The 17,510-nt window shown below is 45.5% G+C and overlaps 1 protein-coding gene across 6 annotated transcripts in view; it reads left to right on the forward strand.

Moving 5' to 3' along the window:
* The window catches only part of hadhb (hydroxyacyl-CoA dehydrogenase trifunctional multienzyme complex subunit beta), a 52,067-nt gene extending 36,784 nt beyond the window's left edge, over positions 1 to 15,283 (forward strand). For all 6 annotated transcript variants that reach the window (XM_072498994.1, XM_072498996.1, XM_072498995.1 and 3 more), the window contains exons 11-16: positions 4,310 to 4,389; positions 4,483 to 4,530; positions 4,649 to 4,736; positions 10,138 to 10,212; positions 12,271 to 12,435; positions 13,467 to 15,283. In XM_072498994.1, coding sequence (XP_072355095.1) covers positions 4,310 to 4,389; positions 4,483 to 4,530; positions 4,649 to 4,736; positions 10,138 to 10,212; positions 12,271 to 12,435; positions 13,467 to 13,505 — 495 coding nt within the window. In that variant the 3' untranslated portion in view covers positions 13,506 to 15,283. The remainder of the gene's footprint in view (positions 1 to 4,309; positions 4,390 to 4,482; positions 4,531 to 4,648; positions 4,737 to 10,137; positions 10,213 to 12,270; positions 12,436 to 13,466) is intronic.
* The last annotated feature ends 2,227 nt before the right edge of the window (positions 15,284 to 17,510 follow it).

Here is a 17,510-nt window from a genome sequence, read left to right on the forward strand (position 1 = left end):
GAGTCATCTCGCTGCAGGAGCACCGCCCCAATGCCGTCCTGGCTTGCATCAGTCGATATCTTGGTTTCCTTGGTTGGGTCGAAGAACGCTAGAACCGAGGCTGTGGTGAGCTTTGCTTTCAGCACTCGCCATTCCTCTTCATGCATGGGCAGCCACTTGGATTCCGTCGACTCCTTGACGAGATGGCGGAGGACCGTGGTGTGGGATGCCATATTGGGAATGAATTTCCCGAGGAAGTTGACCATCTCGAGGAAGCGGAGGACCGCCTTCTTGTCCTCCGGGGTCTTCATGGCGTTGATCGCCGAGACCTGGTCGGCATCTGGCCGCATGCCCTGCTGCAAGATGTGGTCACGCAGGAACTTAATATCCGATTGCCAAATGAGCACTTGGCCCTGTTGAGCTGGAGACCATGTTCATGAATTCTCTGGAATACCTTCTTGAGGTGAGCGATGTGTTCCTGGGGCGTTGTGGACCAGATAATTACATCGTCAACGTATACTCGCACCCCTCGATGCCCTCCATCATCTGCTCCAAGATGCGGTGAAATACTTCGGAGGCAGATATGATCCCAAAAGGTATCCGGTTGTAGCAGTAGCAGCCGAGCGGGGTGTTGAACATGCACAGCTTGCCACTGGTCGCGTCCAGCTGTATTTGCCAAAAAACCCTTGGAGGCGTCCAGCTGAGTAAAGAATTTGGCATGAGCCATCTCACTGGTCAACTCGTCACGTTTTGGTATTGGGTAATGCTCCCGCATGATGTTGCGGTTTAGATCCTTAGGGTCAATGCAAATGCGAAGCTCCCCTGACAGCTTCTTTATGCAGACTATGGAGCTGACCCAGTCTGTTGTCTCTGTGACCTTCGATATGATTCCCTGGTCTTGGAGGTCCTGTAATTGCTTCTTCAGGCAATCCTTGAGGGGTGCAGGCACCCGGCGTGGTGCAAGAATTACAGGGGTGGCGTTCGGCTTGAGCAGGATTTTGTATCGGTACGGGAGCGTGCCCATTCCATCGAATACGCTGTGGTACTGCATGATAATGTCATCTATGTCGGCTTGCAAGTTTCCATCAGGCGAGGCCGTCGCCGGTGATGATGACATGGTGTGGACTCGCTGAACCAGGTTCAGGAGCTTGCAGGCTCGAGCACCGAGCAGGGATGCTCTGTCCGGCCCGACGGTTTCAAACCGCAGTGTTGCCTTAATCACCTTGTTGGATACCCCTAGTTGATGGGAGCCACTGGCAGCTATGGCATTGCCATTGTCGTCAAGGAGCTGGCAGGCCGGCGGAAGAATGCTTGGTCTGGCGCGGATGGTGTCGAGGTTGGATTTTGAGATGAGGTTTTCTGATGTGCCGGTGTCCAGTTTAAATCGGATGCGAGCCTTGCTAACTGAGGACAGCACACCACTCGTCGTCGGGATCCACACTGAGGATCAAGAGGTGTTTTGTCATTGTGGTGGAAGGCAGCGCATGTATAGTTATGATGCCCATCTGGTATGGGGACTTGAGGCACTCGGCATCAGGGTCTGTTGGGCTGTCGGGATCGGAATCTGGCATGCCTTGTATTGAGCGGACACTTCTGCGCCGCAGCTGGGATCGCTGGCTGCTGAGCGGTGGAGCAGATCTGCAAAGGGCTGCGTAGTGGTCAAGCTTGCCACACTGTAGACAACGGCGTCCTTTTGCCGGACATTGCCGCTTTAAATGGGCGGAGCCACAATTCGGACACATCATGACGCCGACGTCAGTGCGTTCCGTGCGCCATCGCGCATATGCAGTGCGGTCAGTCGACGTACGCACCTGCGCAGTCGGTCTCGTCGTCCCGTCGGTCATGGCGCGCATGTGCAGGGATCTGGGAAAAGCGCGCAAAACGGCCACTCTCCTCGATGCTCAGGCCCTGTATTTGTGCAATAGCCTGCACCCGTTCCACCTCGTGGGAGGCCAGCTTTGCAATTTCTGCCGCCCTAATGTGGGAGTAATGATTCTTAGCATGCTCATGGACAACGCACGTCTCGATAGCGACAGGGAGGGTCAACTGTTTGACTTTCCGGAGCTGCTGCAGAAAGAAGTCGGAGTGGACCCCGAAAACGATCTGATCCCGGATTATGGAATCAACCGTCGAGTCATAGTTACATGACTGCGCTAGGATGCGGAGATGGGTCACGAAGGACTGAAAAGGTTCGTGCTTACCCTGAAGCCTCTGCTGGAAAATGTACCGTTCAAAGCTCTCATTCACCTCAATGTCGCAGTGGCTGTCAAACTTCAGCAGGACTGTTTTGAATTTCGTTTTGTCTTCGCCGTCAGCGAACGTAAGGGAGTTGTAGATGTGGATGGCGTGGTCCCCCGCGGTGGAGAGAAATAGCGCGATCTTCCTGGCATCCAATGCTGCTTTGAGGTCGGAGGCCTTGATGTACAAGAGGAATTTTTGCTTGAAGAGTTTTCAATTGGCGCCGAGGTTGCCGGAGCTGCGGAGGAGGCTGGATGTTTTCCATTTCACCGGATGGCTCCTTGCTGGGCAATGCTGATTCACTCGAGGTAGGTCCGTCAAGATCAGTATCACTCTGGTACCATGATGTGTTAGGCAGGTAGGTTCGATGTGGACTGCACTCGATGCAGGGACGCTAGAAACAGACGTCTAACACTGGAGAAGATCCAACACTGTTTTATTCAACGATAGAACTGATATACATATTCAGCTGTGGGTCGACACTATACTGAACTGACAGGAGACCTTGTAGTAGCCTGACGAGACTTACTAGCGACCGCATGGTGTTTGCACTTGCCAGCTCGAGGACTCTGTCTCAGTGGCTGGGTCCCGAGAGCGGGAAACCTAGTGCCCTCTGGCTTTATAGTGGTGGTGTCCTGTCTGGTGATTGGCTGCACTGTGTTGTGTGCTTACTGGCCATCGTGTGTGTCAATCACTGCCTGTCTGCATCTCATTATATACGTGAGTGGATGTTATGACAATTGCCTTAATGGCTTGTGAATGGGGTACAGGATATGTAGCTCACTCCTATTCTTCTTGACCTTGATGGGTCTTTGCTCACATGACATCTCCATCTCCGTGGATTGGAAAGTGGAACGTACTGTGTTGCAAATTGGGTTGTCATGTGGCTGAAAACTTATCGCATTTTGTTTTTTAAAATGTAATTGGGCGGGATTCTCCGACCCCCCCCCCCCCCCCACCCCCTGCCGGGTCGGAGAATCGCCGGGGGGGCGGCGTGAATCCCGCCCCTGCCGGCTGCCGAATTCTCCGGCACCGGAGATTTAGCGGGGGTGGGAATCACGCCGGTCGACGGGCTCCCCCCGGCGATTCTCCGGCCTGCGATGGGCCGAAGTCCCGCCCGTTCTATGCAGGTCCTGCCGGCGTAAATTGGAGTTGGTCCCTTACCGGCGGGACCTGGCGGTGCGGGTGGGCTCCGGGGTCCAGGGGGGGGGGGGGAGGGGCGCGGGGCGATCTGGCCCCGGGATCGGGGCCCACCAATCCGTGGGCGGGCCTGTGCCGCGTGGGGCACTCTATTCCTACCTGCCGGCCGTGTAAGCCTCCGTGATGGCCGTCGCGAAGGTGGAAACCCCCCCCCCCCCGGCGCACGCGCAGGGATGACGTCAGCAGCCGCTGACGCTCCAACGCATGCGCGGACCCGCGCCGGCCGGAGGAGTCCCTTCGGCCCCGGCTGGCGCGGTGCCAAAGGCCTTCCACGCCGGCCGGCGGGGCGCAAACCTCTCCGGCGCCGGCCTAGCCCCTGAAGGCGCGGAGGATTCCGCACCTTTGGGGCGGCCCGAAGTCAGAGTGGTTCCCGCCACGCCACTGCGCCATTTCTGCCTGCCCCGCCGTTTCCCGGAGAATCCCGCCCATTGTCTTTAAAAATTAACTTCAGCTTTCCAGCCAGTAGATTAAAAAAATGATTATTTTGTCATGCTTTCGTCAAATTGGTCCAGAAGACCTGGTCTCTGGATATACCCCACAAGATGCACTATGGGACTCCTTGGAAGTCCCTATGCACTGACTCTGGGAATTGCCCTGACAGTTTTAACTTTCAATGCGCAATACCCTTGCTCACTGGGACCCTCTGAGAAAGTCTCCAACTCTGAGTTAGAGACATTGGACAGTCCAACTTATTTTCAGGTTACGCAGAAAATGTTACAGAAAAATTGAGTCTTGTCTCCTGGGTAAGGATACAACTGACTGCCTCCACACTCAAATGTCCCCCCCTCCCCATCACTCCCACTGACCACCTCTTTCCCCTGCTGACTCCCTCCGCCTGACCCAACATTCAAACATGTCCTTGAGAATAATATTTCCATCGTCTTAATTTCAGACTGATGGTGCATCAGCAGTGTTGATAATGTCTGAAGATAAAGCACTGGCTATGGGCTACAAGCCACTCGCATATCTAAGGTAAGAAAGTTCTTTTGTCTATCAGGGAGGAATAAAAGAAGCAAGAATAAATTTGTATGGTCTATATATTTTTAATATTTTGGTTTATTTCAGGGACTTTGTATATGTCTCTCAGGATCCTAAAGACCAGTTGCTCCTTGGGTAAGTGTTTTTTTAAATTAACCCTCACTAACTAGGAAACTCAATTTTCTAGCATTTTCTATTGGTAATTGAGATTTAATTTCTTAACCGTAGATAAATATATTTATTTTAATCCTAGGCCAGCATATGCCACCCCTAAGGTTTTGGAAAAAGCTGGATTAGCTCTTGAAGATATTGATGTTTTTGAGTTCCACGAAGCTTTTGCAGTAAGTTCACTCATTAAAGATGAAAGGAATATTGTGAAGAAGTGCAAACTGGTTACCGCTTTAGATGGTGGAAAAAATTGGAACAAATCTCTTTTGCTTTCTGCTGGAAACCCTGTATCCAGAATGCTTTTCGCAATTGTGGGTGTTTAAAAAAAAAAAAAAAAAAAAAAAAAAAAAAAAAAATGAGCGAATGAAAAAGCATTAACTTTGATTAATAGGGTTAAGATAGATTGATAAATATACCTGTTCTCTTTGGAAGAGATTTTCCGGCCACATTGCGCAGTGCACAAATCAGTTTGCAATCTTTCCAGGCCCTTCCCGCTGGCACAAACTGGGTCTCACCCTGAAAGGGTGAGGAGCTGAATCAAATGCATTGAAATTAATTTCAGTTTCATTAACGAGATAACTGGGATAGGGTGAGGTGGACATAGTGCTCATTCAAAGAGTCGGTGCAGACTAGTTTTCATTCTATATGGAGGCAATTCGGTAAACATTTTAAATTTGGTTCAGTGTTGAAGCTGGACCCCTTTTGTACTAACCATCTGTTTGAGCCAGCGAGGTTGGATGCCATTTTTAGGGTGTGGGGAGGGAGGGTCTGGAGAGATTTTGAGACCTATTACTGGAGGGGGGACGGCTTGCCAGTCTAGAAGACGGTGAAGTTTGGGATTTGGGCTCGGACCCATTCGGATATCGCCCAAGTTTGGAATTTTATATGATGGACCTTCCCAACTTTCCCCGTGGCGCCACCAATATTTGTGATGGAAAGGGGTCCTTCCACCCGCGGGGTCAGAGGAAGATTGCATATCTGGCACTTACAGGCGGATTCTGGCAGAAGATTCGGCTTCAGTGGAAGGGGTAAAGGCTCGGCAGGAGGAGGAGCTGGGGCTCATAATAGTTGATGAGGTGTGGAGTGAGTGAGGCCCTTCGCAGAGTGAATTCCGCCACGTCGTCTTGTGCGAGGCTGGGTTTGATCTAGCCTAAAGTGGTGTTTAGGGCGCCCCCTGACCAGTCTAGGGCAGGTTTTTTCAAAGTGGGGGTCCCAACCTGCGGGGTGGGTCATTGCGGGTTACAGGAGGGTCTTGGAGCGATCGGTCGAGTGGTCCCCCCGTAAGTCCCGATAGCGGGAGAAGCGTGCAACAGCCGCTACCGGCTTTTAAATTGAGAATGGTGGCTGCTGCTGCCTTTTAAATGTAAAGGAATGAGGCTGTGTGCAGTCTTCTAGTCAGAAGCGGTAGCAAATAGCAGCACCCTGCACATTCACTTAGTGTCAAGCACCCTCCATGTGCGTGTTTTGGGTGCCAAATCACAGAGCAGAGGTGCTTCCATTTTTCAGCTGTTGGCAAGAGGACTGTGAAGATAAAAAGTTAAAAGTTCCTGTTAAAAGTAAGTGACGGCCAGAGACACAAATGGGCAGTGTACCTACTGGACAGGATCTCAAAACACAATCTGCTGGCGAGAGCTGTTCAGCGGAGTCAAGGGCAGGGCAGAGCAGTGCTATTGTTCGCTCTGTACCGAGCTCCAGGGCCTCTGCATCACAGCCAACAAAGGAGAAACTTAATATGGAAATAAGGTAGTATAAATATGATTTCTTGAGGTATGGTTTTATCAATTGCGCCGATGCCAATGCAGAGAAGTACTGGCAAATGAGAGAAGTTTCAGGTTTTGAAAGAGAAGAATGGGTGCAAAATGCCTTTTGAGGATGAGACCCCAGAGTCAGTTATTAACTTACAGCTGACTCCAAATGAAAATACTACGCTGCTATACCTGACCTGTGACAGCACATTAAAAACACACCAAAAGCCCATGAGGCTGTCAACATTCTGGAGTAGCATCTCTCAGGAATATCAAGTAATAATAATAATCGCTTATTGTCACAAGTAGGCTTCAATGAAGTTACTGTGAAAAGCCCCAAGTCGCCACTCCGGCACCTGTTCGGGGAGGCCGGTACGGGAATTGAACCCGCGCTGCTGTCTTGTTTTGCATTACAAGCCAGCTGTTTTGCCCACTGTGCTAAACCAGCCCCTCAGTGTTGCGAAAGCAAGCATTATTTTGCTATTACCCTTCACGGCGATCTACATGTCCGAGTTTGGATTTACCATTTTTGTAAAGATGAAGACGGCACAAAGGAACTGGCTGAAGTCTGCACTTGATATGCGCATGGCCCTCTCCTCCTTTGAAATTTATTCAAGTGAGATCGTGAGCACCAAGCAGGCCCCCCTTTCGCATTAAAGGTAAGCAAACGTGGTGTTTGTCACTAAGGTTGACCGGTATGGGTCTCTAAGGTTGGCTGGTTGGCAAAAGTGGGTCCCAGAAAAAAAAGTTTGAAAAACACTGGTCTAGGGCGTTGTTTCTTCTTGGAGGTGAACGAGAGGTGTGAGTGCTGTTCCGGGTGAATGGCCAACCACATTCTGGTCTTGTCCCAAGCTTGTGAGCTTTTGGGTCTCCTTTAGTATGTTGGTGATTTTGAATATTGACCTGGAGCCCTGTCCATTAGTTTCCATGTTTGGGTGTCGGGCTCGCCAGGATTGCAGATGTTCTTGGCTTCGCCTCTTTGATTGCCCAGAGGCGGGTTCTGCTGGGGTGGAGATCTGCATCTCCACCCAGTGCCTCAGTGAAGTTGGGAGTCTTGATGGAGGTTTTGTATCTTAGGGAAGGTTAAGTACACCATAAGGGGTTCAGTCGAGGGATTCTACCAGTGGTGGCAACCTTTTTATAGTTTAATTTAAGGAACTGATTACCATCAGTTGTTAGGGGGGACTTTTAGTGTTACTTTTATATTAGAGAGAATCTGTGTTATTTTTAATGTCTTTTTTCTGTAAATTGTATTTGGTTTGTTTGTATGAATTTGTTTATTTTGTAATTTCTAAAGCTAAAACGTTTTAACACAAATATCAGTTTATTACTGATTCAGAGTAGATTAATTTGGCTGTAAATGACATGACTGGATTTCCCCTACTTGAGGACAGGATGGAGCTGGACACTTTTCCATATTGTTGGTAAATGCCAATATTTTCGCTCTACAGCTTAGCTACGGACATAGCTAGTTCTGGAGCTTTGCTCTAAATTTTGTGACCACTGGCAGGAGTTTAACGGCTGCACCTGCCCCGAGACCGGAAATTCCCACCTGAGGTCAATGGACATTTAAATTGTCCGTCCCACCTGCAATGGTTACCAGGGTGGGTTGGACCAGAAAATTTACTCCCAGACCTTTATATCTTGTAAAAATTCAAAAGGACAGTAATACAAAGAACAAACAAAGAACAAAGAAAAGTACAGCACAGGAACAGGCCCTTCGGCCCTCCAACCCCGTGCCGACCATGCTGCCCGACTAAACTACAATCTTCTACACTTCCTGGGTCCGTATCTCTCTATTCCCATCCTATTCATGTATTTGTCAAGATGCCCCTTAAATGTCACTATCGTCCCTCCTACCACCACCTCCTCCGGTAGCGAGCTCCAGGCACCCACTACCCTCTGTGTAAACAACTTGCCTCGTACATCTACTCTAAACCTTGCCCCTCGCACCTTAAACCTATGCCGCCTAGTAATTGACCCCTCTACCCTGGAGGGATAGCCTCTGACTATCCACTCTGTCTATGCCCCTCATAATTTTGTAGACCTCTATCAGGTCGCCCCTCAAGCTCCGTCGTTCCAGTGAGAACAAACCGAGTTTATTCAACCGCTCCTCATAGCTAATGCCCTCCATACCAGGCAACATTTTGGTAAATCTCTTCTGCACCCTCTCTAAAGCCTCCACATCCTTCTGGTGGTGTGGCGACCAGAATTGAACACTATACTCCAAGTGTGGCCTAACTAAGGTTCTATACAGCTGCAACATGACTTGTCAATTCTTATACTCAATGCCTCGGCCAATGAAGGCAAGCATGCCGTATACCTTCTTGACTACCTTCTCCACCTGTGTTGCCCCTTTCAGTGACCTGTGGACCTGTACATCTAGATCTCTTTGACTTTCAATACTCTTGAGGGTTCTACCATTCACTGTATATTCCCTAACTGCAGTAGACCTTCTAAAATGCATTACCTCACATTTGTCCAGATTAAACTCCATCTGCCATCTTTCCACCCAAGTCTCCAAACGATCTAAATCCGGCTGTATCCTCTGACAGTCCTGGTAACCTGTAGGATGTATCCCCAATGGATTTGCTGTTAAATGATTATTACAGGAAATAGATTTTTAATTTTGGATTTATATTTTTTCTAAAACCACACCTAATACCAACAGAAGATGGGGAATCATCCTTTCCTACGGATGTCCTCTCCGGAGTGCCTCGAGGAGCTTTGTTGAACCCTTTTTTCAAGATACAAAACTGGTTGTGACAATTTGAAGATGACTATGGTTTAAGCATGAAGAAGAAATCGATCATATCAATTCACTTCAGGTGATCTTCTGGAATTGCAAAAATAGCATAACCAATCGGAGATGGCATTCAATGTCAAAAAGTGCTTTGTCATGCATATCACCAACAATTTGAATTCCGTCATCAATTTCTCATGAAGATACAAAACCAGACCTGGTGTTCACCTTGAAAGCAATACTCAATGGTGATCCTACATTCAAAAGACAACACCTAAAGCAAAGAGGATCCTGCTTTGAATGTTGAGGAGGAATCTTTGCTACTACAATAAAAATATCAAAGTTATAGTTTACTAAACATTTGTTTGTCCAATCTTGGAGTATGCAAGTTCTGTGTTGGAATCCTTATAAAGCGAGTGATATAACGATTGAAGCAATCCAAGACTTGCTTCGTGAATGTTAATACACAGTGTCATGTTCTTGGTCAGCTTTGGAATGTGGATCTCTACAGCAAAGGAGGGAAAAGTAGACTGACCATGTTCTACAAAATATAGAATGGACTGGTGAGAATTGACAGAACAAGTACCTGGTGCCCTCTGGCAATGATGAAACATGAGATAGCCATCCACACAAACTACAAAGATCATTTGTTTCCATCTTTCTTCCCAAGGACAATCCCAGCACGGATCAAACTGCTAATGGAAATAGTGACAGCTCCATTACTTGAAATCTTCAGGACCCAGATTTCAACTATTTCCATTTGAATGTTTTCATTATCAGCACTACCATCTCAGCAAGTCATGTCTGGTTTAGCAAGCTCTACTCATTTAAATGTTGCGAAATACAGATATGAATCTGTGATACAGACTCAACTAAAGCAGAAACCTGTTGGAGAAGACATTGTAAAATAGAAATATGGATCGGGCTACATTTTATCCTTGATATTCTACGTAATCTATGTCAAGCCATCACATCATACTCTTGAATATTCAATACTGTACCAAAGTTGGGTACATACTGATTATTATTTCTAGCCTGATGAGTTGAAATTTTGCATTTTTTACAATTTACTTTTTTTTTCAACAGGCACAGATTCTCTCTAATATGAAAGCTATGGATTCTGACTGGTTTGCAAAGACTTATATGGGCAGAAAGTCAAGGGTATGTTTCCATTGTTTTACTTACACAAACACTCATCAAGTCTGGAATGCAAATTTAAATTTGGAGGTTGGATTGGAACTACTAGATTAACAGTGTGAATTTGGAATATGCTTTATTTTTGCCTTTTTATCTCCTTTTGATTTACTAAATTTTTTCTCAAATCAATTTCTTCTAAATTGCTTTTTAAATGCACGCGTTATGTTTAATCTCCCCTTGAGCTCCACTGCTGCTGCTACGTGAGTGAGATCAGACAGGAGAGCTGGCTGAGTGAACTGTGTTATTGGCATGGAAATTTAAGTTGGGGAGAGCAGATAGCATAGGTTGGGACCTGGCCTTTGCTGGGTGGGGTGCAGAGAATGAAAGCTGTAAACATTTTAATAAAAAGAGTTCATGCTGAACTCTGGTCCTGGGCTCCATCTGGTGGTAGAACGTGATCAGTGTAGGTAGTTCTGGGACTTCAGCTGATAACTGCACAGACCAATGTCCGCCTGGTCAATCTAATAGTATAGTCAAGTGCAAGTATCTATGTAATTATTATTGGATACTATATTGTACTTATTTTATGTTTAGCTATTTAAGCTAGGAATGCAATTAGGTACATGCAAGTGAGGGCGTTTGTGAGGTGGCAGGTGAGGGAATTCCCGCTGCTCCCAGCACGGGGGATTCAGGACAGGGTGATTTTGGGTGTCTGGGTTGGAGAAGGCAAAGTTTTGGCGATTTACCAGGAGCTGAAGGAAGAGGAGGAGGCCTCGGTGGAGGAGTTAAAGGGCAAGTGGGAGGAGGAGCTTGGGGAGGAGATAGGTGAGGGTCTGTGGGCTGATGCCCGGAGTAGGGTTAATTCTTCCTCCTCTTGTGCCAGGCTCAGCCTAATATAGTTCAAAGTTACTCACAGAGCGCGACAGGGGCAAGGTTGAGTAGGTTCTTTGGGGTGGAGGACAGATGTGGGAGATGCTCGGGAAGCCCGGCAAATCATGTCCATATGTTCTGGTCGTGCCCGGCACTGGATGGGTTTTGGAGGGGTTTTGCGAGGACTATGTCCAAGGTGGTGAAAGCCGGGTCAAGCCGAGCTGGGGGTTGGCATTATTTTGGGTAACGGATGAGCCGGGAGTGCAGGAGGCGAAAGAGGCCGGTATTCTGGCCTTTGCGTCCCTGGTAGCCCGGCAGAGGATTTTGCTATTCTGGAAAGATGCGAAGCCCCCTAGTGTGGAAGCTTGGATCAATGACATGGCAGGGTTCATCAAGCTGGAGAGGATAAAGTTTGCCTTGCGAGGGTCTGTGCAGGGGATCCTCGGGCGGTGGCAACCGTTCCTAGACTATCTCGCGGAGTGTTAGAAGGAGGTCAGCAGCAACAGCCCGGGGGGGGAGGGAGGGGGGGGTTCTTTTGGGGGGGTGGGGGGGCCTTCCCTATTGGTGCTTTTAAATGTCATATGGGGGGGTTATTGTATATGGGGGAAATCCAATGTATAATTTTTGAGTTTTTGTTTCTTTTTGTTGGGGGGGGGGGGGAGTCTGTTGAAAATTTGAATAACTATATTTATTTTAAAAAAGCTAGGAATGCAATGCTGCACGTGTATAGTATTTCAACTTGCGCATTTTTGGGAGGCAAGAAATGTTGACGGAACCTGGCTTTAACATTAATTTCTACAGGAACCTTTATTTCACTAGTCATAATTTTCAGAAACAACCATAACTTTAAGTGAGGACTTACTGTGTAAAAGTTGAACTGAGTTGAAATGATTACTCCTAGAATGCCACACTGGTCCCACATTTTACACATTTCAATTGTAATGAAATAGGTCTGCATATTTAAATATTGGTTCATAACCTCCAAACAAGCGATCCATGCTATAATTGGAAGATCAGAAGGCAGTAAAATGGAATTATGAACAAAAGTGCAGTCAAAATCAGAAGCTTTAATCCTTGAAGAGATCTTGAAATCTTTAGCATTGCTGAAAAGCACAGTATGAGATGCCTAACCTAAATACAGCCAATGGATTATCCTTTTTTTTGTGGCTTCCAATTCATTATACATTGTAAGACTTTCTGTAATATTATTAGGTCGGTGTTCCTAAAATGGATAAGTTTAACTGCTGGGGTGGCTCGTTATCCTTGGGACATCCTTTTGGTGCCACTGGTTGTCGTCTTGTAACAACGGCTGCTCACAGACTGATCAACGGAGGTGGACAATACGCACTAATTGCAGCTTGTGCTGCTGGAGGACAGGTTTGGGCTTTTATTTTTGGTCATATGCATTTCAACTTTAATGTGATAGTAAATATTTTGCAATTGGAAGTAACCTATTAACATTGCTTCAGTGGTCTAAATCGAAACACAGCAAAAGCTGACTGAGAAACCATTTCTACAATTTTCCCTTAAAACACTTGCCTATTACAAAATTCATTATTCATTATGTTGTACATAATGCACACTGGGTTAAATCGCTGGCTTCTAAAGCAGACCAAGGCAGGCCAGCAGCACGGTTCAATTCCCGTTCCAGCCTCCCCGAACAGGCGCCGGAATGTGGCGACTTGAGGCTTTTCACAGTAACTTCATTTGAAGCCTACTTGTGACATTAAGCGATTTTCATTTCATTTTCATTTCATTTCAGCTGAACTATTAAATCGTGTCTGATTTTCTGTAAATTACATTTGACTTTTGTAGTTTACGGTTAGCCGTATGATAGCCTTTCCAAATATTAATATTTCACATGCACAAGGAAAAATATTGGTCCTAATTATTAATTTGACAACTTTTTTCCCTGATGATTTTGAGTCCACACTACCCCGTATCCTGACACTGGTAGTATATCGATGCCTCCAGAAATTATTTTAACCCACCAATAATTACTATTCTTCATTTGTACACACATAGTTTAAACCACTAGGCATTGCTGCACAGTACAGCATTAGGTATCTCATCTAAGTTGTAACCATTTGATTTTTCTTGGCAGTTGTTCAACTTGGAACATAACTATTTCATTACTTGAAACTGTTTATCTGTTTTTTCTTAAAAAATGGATTGGAGTACAGAACGGGAGTGCAGAATATTTTCTTTCGTCCTCCAGATGCAGACTCATTTGTTTCCCTTGCCCTTCTGGATAATCTGGAAATCCAAAAGCCTAGTACATCAGGGTTATGATTATTTATGTTCAGAATTATTTGGAAAGAAATTTAGATCATATTTTCATTTTGCAGGCTTAATTCTTTTCAAGGATTAATCACTCAACTCTGATAACTTTCATTTTCTCTTCTCAGGGTCATGGGATGGTTGTTGAAACTTATCCCCAGAAGTGAAATGTGTTTTGGATTTCAGAATTAAATCAATGCCATTCCAATGCAGTGGAGAACTAAATGAAGAAAAGCCAAAATATTCTGCTAGTCTGAGCAGATAAATTGTGTAAATACCACACACAATAGTCAATAAAAAAATGTAAACCATTGGACCTGTCACTAAATCAGGAGTTTCGGAAATCTTTAAGTAAATGATTTTGTTCTGTACCTCAGAAGTTAATTCTGTCTGGAAGCCCAGGATGGGTTCCGACTCTAAGAGCAAGTTGGATTTGCAGATGAATAGAGGTATAGTAACAGCGTTTGTGTGCCTTGTTTTTTAATAAACGGTGAATTTATTAAGTGTGTGGACTGTCTATGATCCTTGTAAGCACCTATATAAAATATGAGCATCATAAATTGGGGAGGAAATAGATTTATATTTCTGACTTCTAGGCACAGTAGCACAGTGGTTTGCACTGTTGCTTCCCAGTGACAGGGTCCCAAGTTTGTTTCCCGCTTGGATCACCGTCTGTGCTGAGTCTGTATGTTCTCCGTGTGTCTGTGTGGGTTTCCTCTGGACGCTCCGGTTTCCTCCAAGTCCCGAAAGATGTGCTTGTTAGGTGAGTTGGACATTCTGAATTCTCCCTCTGTGACCCGAACAGGCAACGGAATGTGGTGACTAGGGGTTTTTCCACAGTAACTTCATTGCAGTGTTAATTAAGCCTACTTGTGATAATAATAAAGATTATTATTATATGTTATGACAGCCATGCAAATGGTCTCTGCTTCTGTTAAAAAACAATACTGACTAAGATTTTTTTTACTCCCAACATGAGAAATCTCTTGCATGAGATTGGCGGTTATTAGGAATTTTGGACATTTATGAGGTTACTCGTGAACTTGAGATGAAAACAAAATAACAGACAAGTAACCAGTCTAGCGGCCATCTAGATGAATAATAAAATACGATTTGCCCAGTAAGAAGATTAACAGGTGTCTAGAGACATTAAGGTGGGAATGGCCATATCAGAAACCGTGTTTACCAGAGATCAGTGGGGCTACAAGTGATAACTTCTAAAGGCACGGAATTTGAGAGATGCAAACAGCTGAATCCATACAGTGTGATATCAAAGTGAATAGTATAACTGCTAGCACCCTCATTTCGGAAGGAGGCTAATTCTCCAACCAACAGTCTGTCAAGCCAGTTCCATCTATGACCCGAGCCACGGAGCTAATTAGGTTGAATGCAGATATTCTCTAAGAAACACAGTTTCATGCTATCACTGAACCAAGAGGAGACGTTTTTCAGACTTGGTCAACTAAGCAGTCTCATGTAGTAACTATTAGCTGAACTTGACCTATATAAAGTTACTAAAATTGGATGTTGGTTGGGAAAAGGGAGTTCAGGCAATGTGGGTACATTTTGGGAACAAGAGGTAACCAGACAATATGATATGTTTAATTATCAATATGCTTACGTGTCATGGTGTATATTTGTGGGTGGCACGGTAGCACAGTGGTTAGCACTGTTGCTCCACAGCACCAGGGACCCGGGTTTGATTGCCAGCTTGGGCCAATGGCTGTGTGGAGTCTGCACGCTGTCTGCGTGAGTTTCCTCCAGGTACTCCGATTTCTCCGACAAATCCCGAAAGACATGCTTGTTAGATGAATTGGACATTCTGAATTCTCCCTCAGTGTACCTGAATAGGCGCCAGAGTGTGGCGTCTAGGGGATTTTCACAGTAACTGCATCTCAGTGTTAATGTAAGCCTACTTGTGACACTAATAAAATTATTACTAGTCTTTTGTCGTGTTTTTGTGTCTTTCATTTTACTTTAATAAATATTCTGTATTAATTTTTTAACTAACAACTGGACTGATCCTCACTGGGTTGGATATCATTCCTCACAGTATTAGAAATATACACCACTGTGAACCCAATGTTTCAAGTTACCTTCAAGGTTTTGAGACATCAGGGTTCTTAACACAGTTTACTTGCAAATTAGTGGCATTTTGTGGTTTGTTAACAAGTTGACTAAGTGCTGGATTGAGACTGCCCAAATTCATTGTAAATGTGTCCTTGCAGCCAACGCATAGAGACTTCTTTGTCATTTAATCCTAGACTTGGTTTAAGCTTTGGTCCAACAACTGAAAGGATAGTATGGATCCAACTCACTGCACTATCCAGCATCTATACTAACTCTCAAGGAGAAATGCATGGAAATGTTTCAACTTGTTCTGCAGGGACGTGTGCGCTTCATTAAAACATGATTTTTTAAAAATATCATTGGTAAGAATGCCCACACAGTATTACTATCTATCTTAAAAAATTACAATATGGATTACAAAGTTAAATCTTTGATGGAACATTCTTTTGAAACATTGGATAAGAGGGCTTAGAAAATACACTTTGTGATTTGTGAAATGATGGTTAATTATTTTTCAACAAAAGCAATTTGTTTTGTTTTCAATTTAGAGTACCCAATTCTTTTCTATAAAGTTAAGGGGCAACTTAGTGTGACCAATTCACCTCCCCTGCACATCTTTTGAGGTTGTGGGGGTGACACCCACGCAGGCACGGAGAGAATATGCAAACTCCAAACGGACAGGGGGCTGGGGTTCAACCCTTGTTCTTGGTGCCATGAGGCAGCAGTGCTAATCACTGTGTCAGCATGCCACCCAAGCAATTTGTATTAATATAGTGCCTTTCACAGTGTTGCTAATTGTGTTTCTCTTAATTTGGCTCTGAAGATGGTGGCCAATATGGTCGCCTTCCTTAATTCTAACTACGTTTTGCTCTAGAATCGCCAGGTATCTCTCGATACCGCCACAAGGTTCAAAACCTAATACTGATCAAAGACTCGATACACCAGTTAGTAAGTTCAAACTCAATGCTCATTTATTTGCACACAGTCAAATATACTCATGCATAAAACTCTACAAACTAAACTATCACTACTGCTAAAGCCTATACTTAGCTTCAGGCGCCCACTCAGTCAGAGGAACAATGGCCGTTGTTCGGTTCTGAGGCTGCTGGTGTTGAACTGGTATGGAATAACAGCTAAGAGCGTCTGTCTGGTAGCGTGCGTTGACCTTGGACTTACTTGTTCTGATGCAGCTTTGGCAGGTCTCTCTTTGGTGAGAGCCGGAGCCAAGAGAGCGATTCTCTCTTGGGGGATCCTTCTTATACCCAAAAGGGGCTTCGCGTGCTTTTGGGCGGGTCTTGAACTTGGTCCCAATTGGGCCATTTCCCAATCGTTCCTATCGATTTCCTCCAATAAAGGGGTGGGTGCCCTGATGGCTGGGCGTGTCCTAGGTAGCCGTTGGCCTGCTTTGTTCTGGTCTCCTCTGGCGCCGGGGTGTCTGCCTTGGTATCGTTTACTTAAATGTTACTCTTTTGTCCCCGGGGTTGGCTCATTAGTATGGTCATGGTTTTGCAGTTTTGGTCTTGTCTGGGAGCTGCGGCCCCAATCAACAGACAAACCCTGCACCTGCTTACTTTCTCAGTATTGACCATTTTCCCTGCAATCTTTGCAAAGTGTCCATTTTGTAATCGGGAAGTGGCCATCCCAGGTGGCTACACTCCCACCTTGTGATCCTCAACGCAAAGTGTGAAGGAGCACATTACTGCATCGTTTTCGTTCTCTGACCAAGCGGGGCACCCATGAGCACTTCGCAGGCTCTACACTGCCCTATCCTATGAAACGCAATTTTTATCTAAAATAATTTTACTTGCATACATCAGTATAAAACTCTACGGGGCGCTAGGACATTGAGGCATGCATTACAAAATAAAAAGCTGGGACCTCTAACTATCCTCAATAAACTATCCTCACTCAAACAATCAATAATAATTCCACAACATTTTAAATGTACAAATAGCAGCAACACATGTTTCTCTGGATTGGCAGTCAGGCACAGAGGTGTACATATCTTTATTGAATAAAACACACATAAAGAGAAGCGGGTGCACTTTAATTCACTCAAGGGGTTGGGGTTTTGGTGAAGTCCGAAAATAGGGGACCTAAAC

This window comes from Scyliorhinus torazame, chromosome 4 (assembly GCF_047496885.1).
Source record: "Scyliorhinus torazame isolate Kashiwa2021f chromosome 4, sScyTor2.1, whole genome shotgun sequence".
In the NCBI taxonomy this organism is placed as follows: domain Eukaryota; kingdom Metazoa; phylum Chordata; class Chondrichthyes; order Carcharhiniformes; family Scyliorhinidae; genus Scyliorhinus; species Scyliorhinus torazame.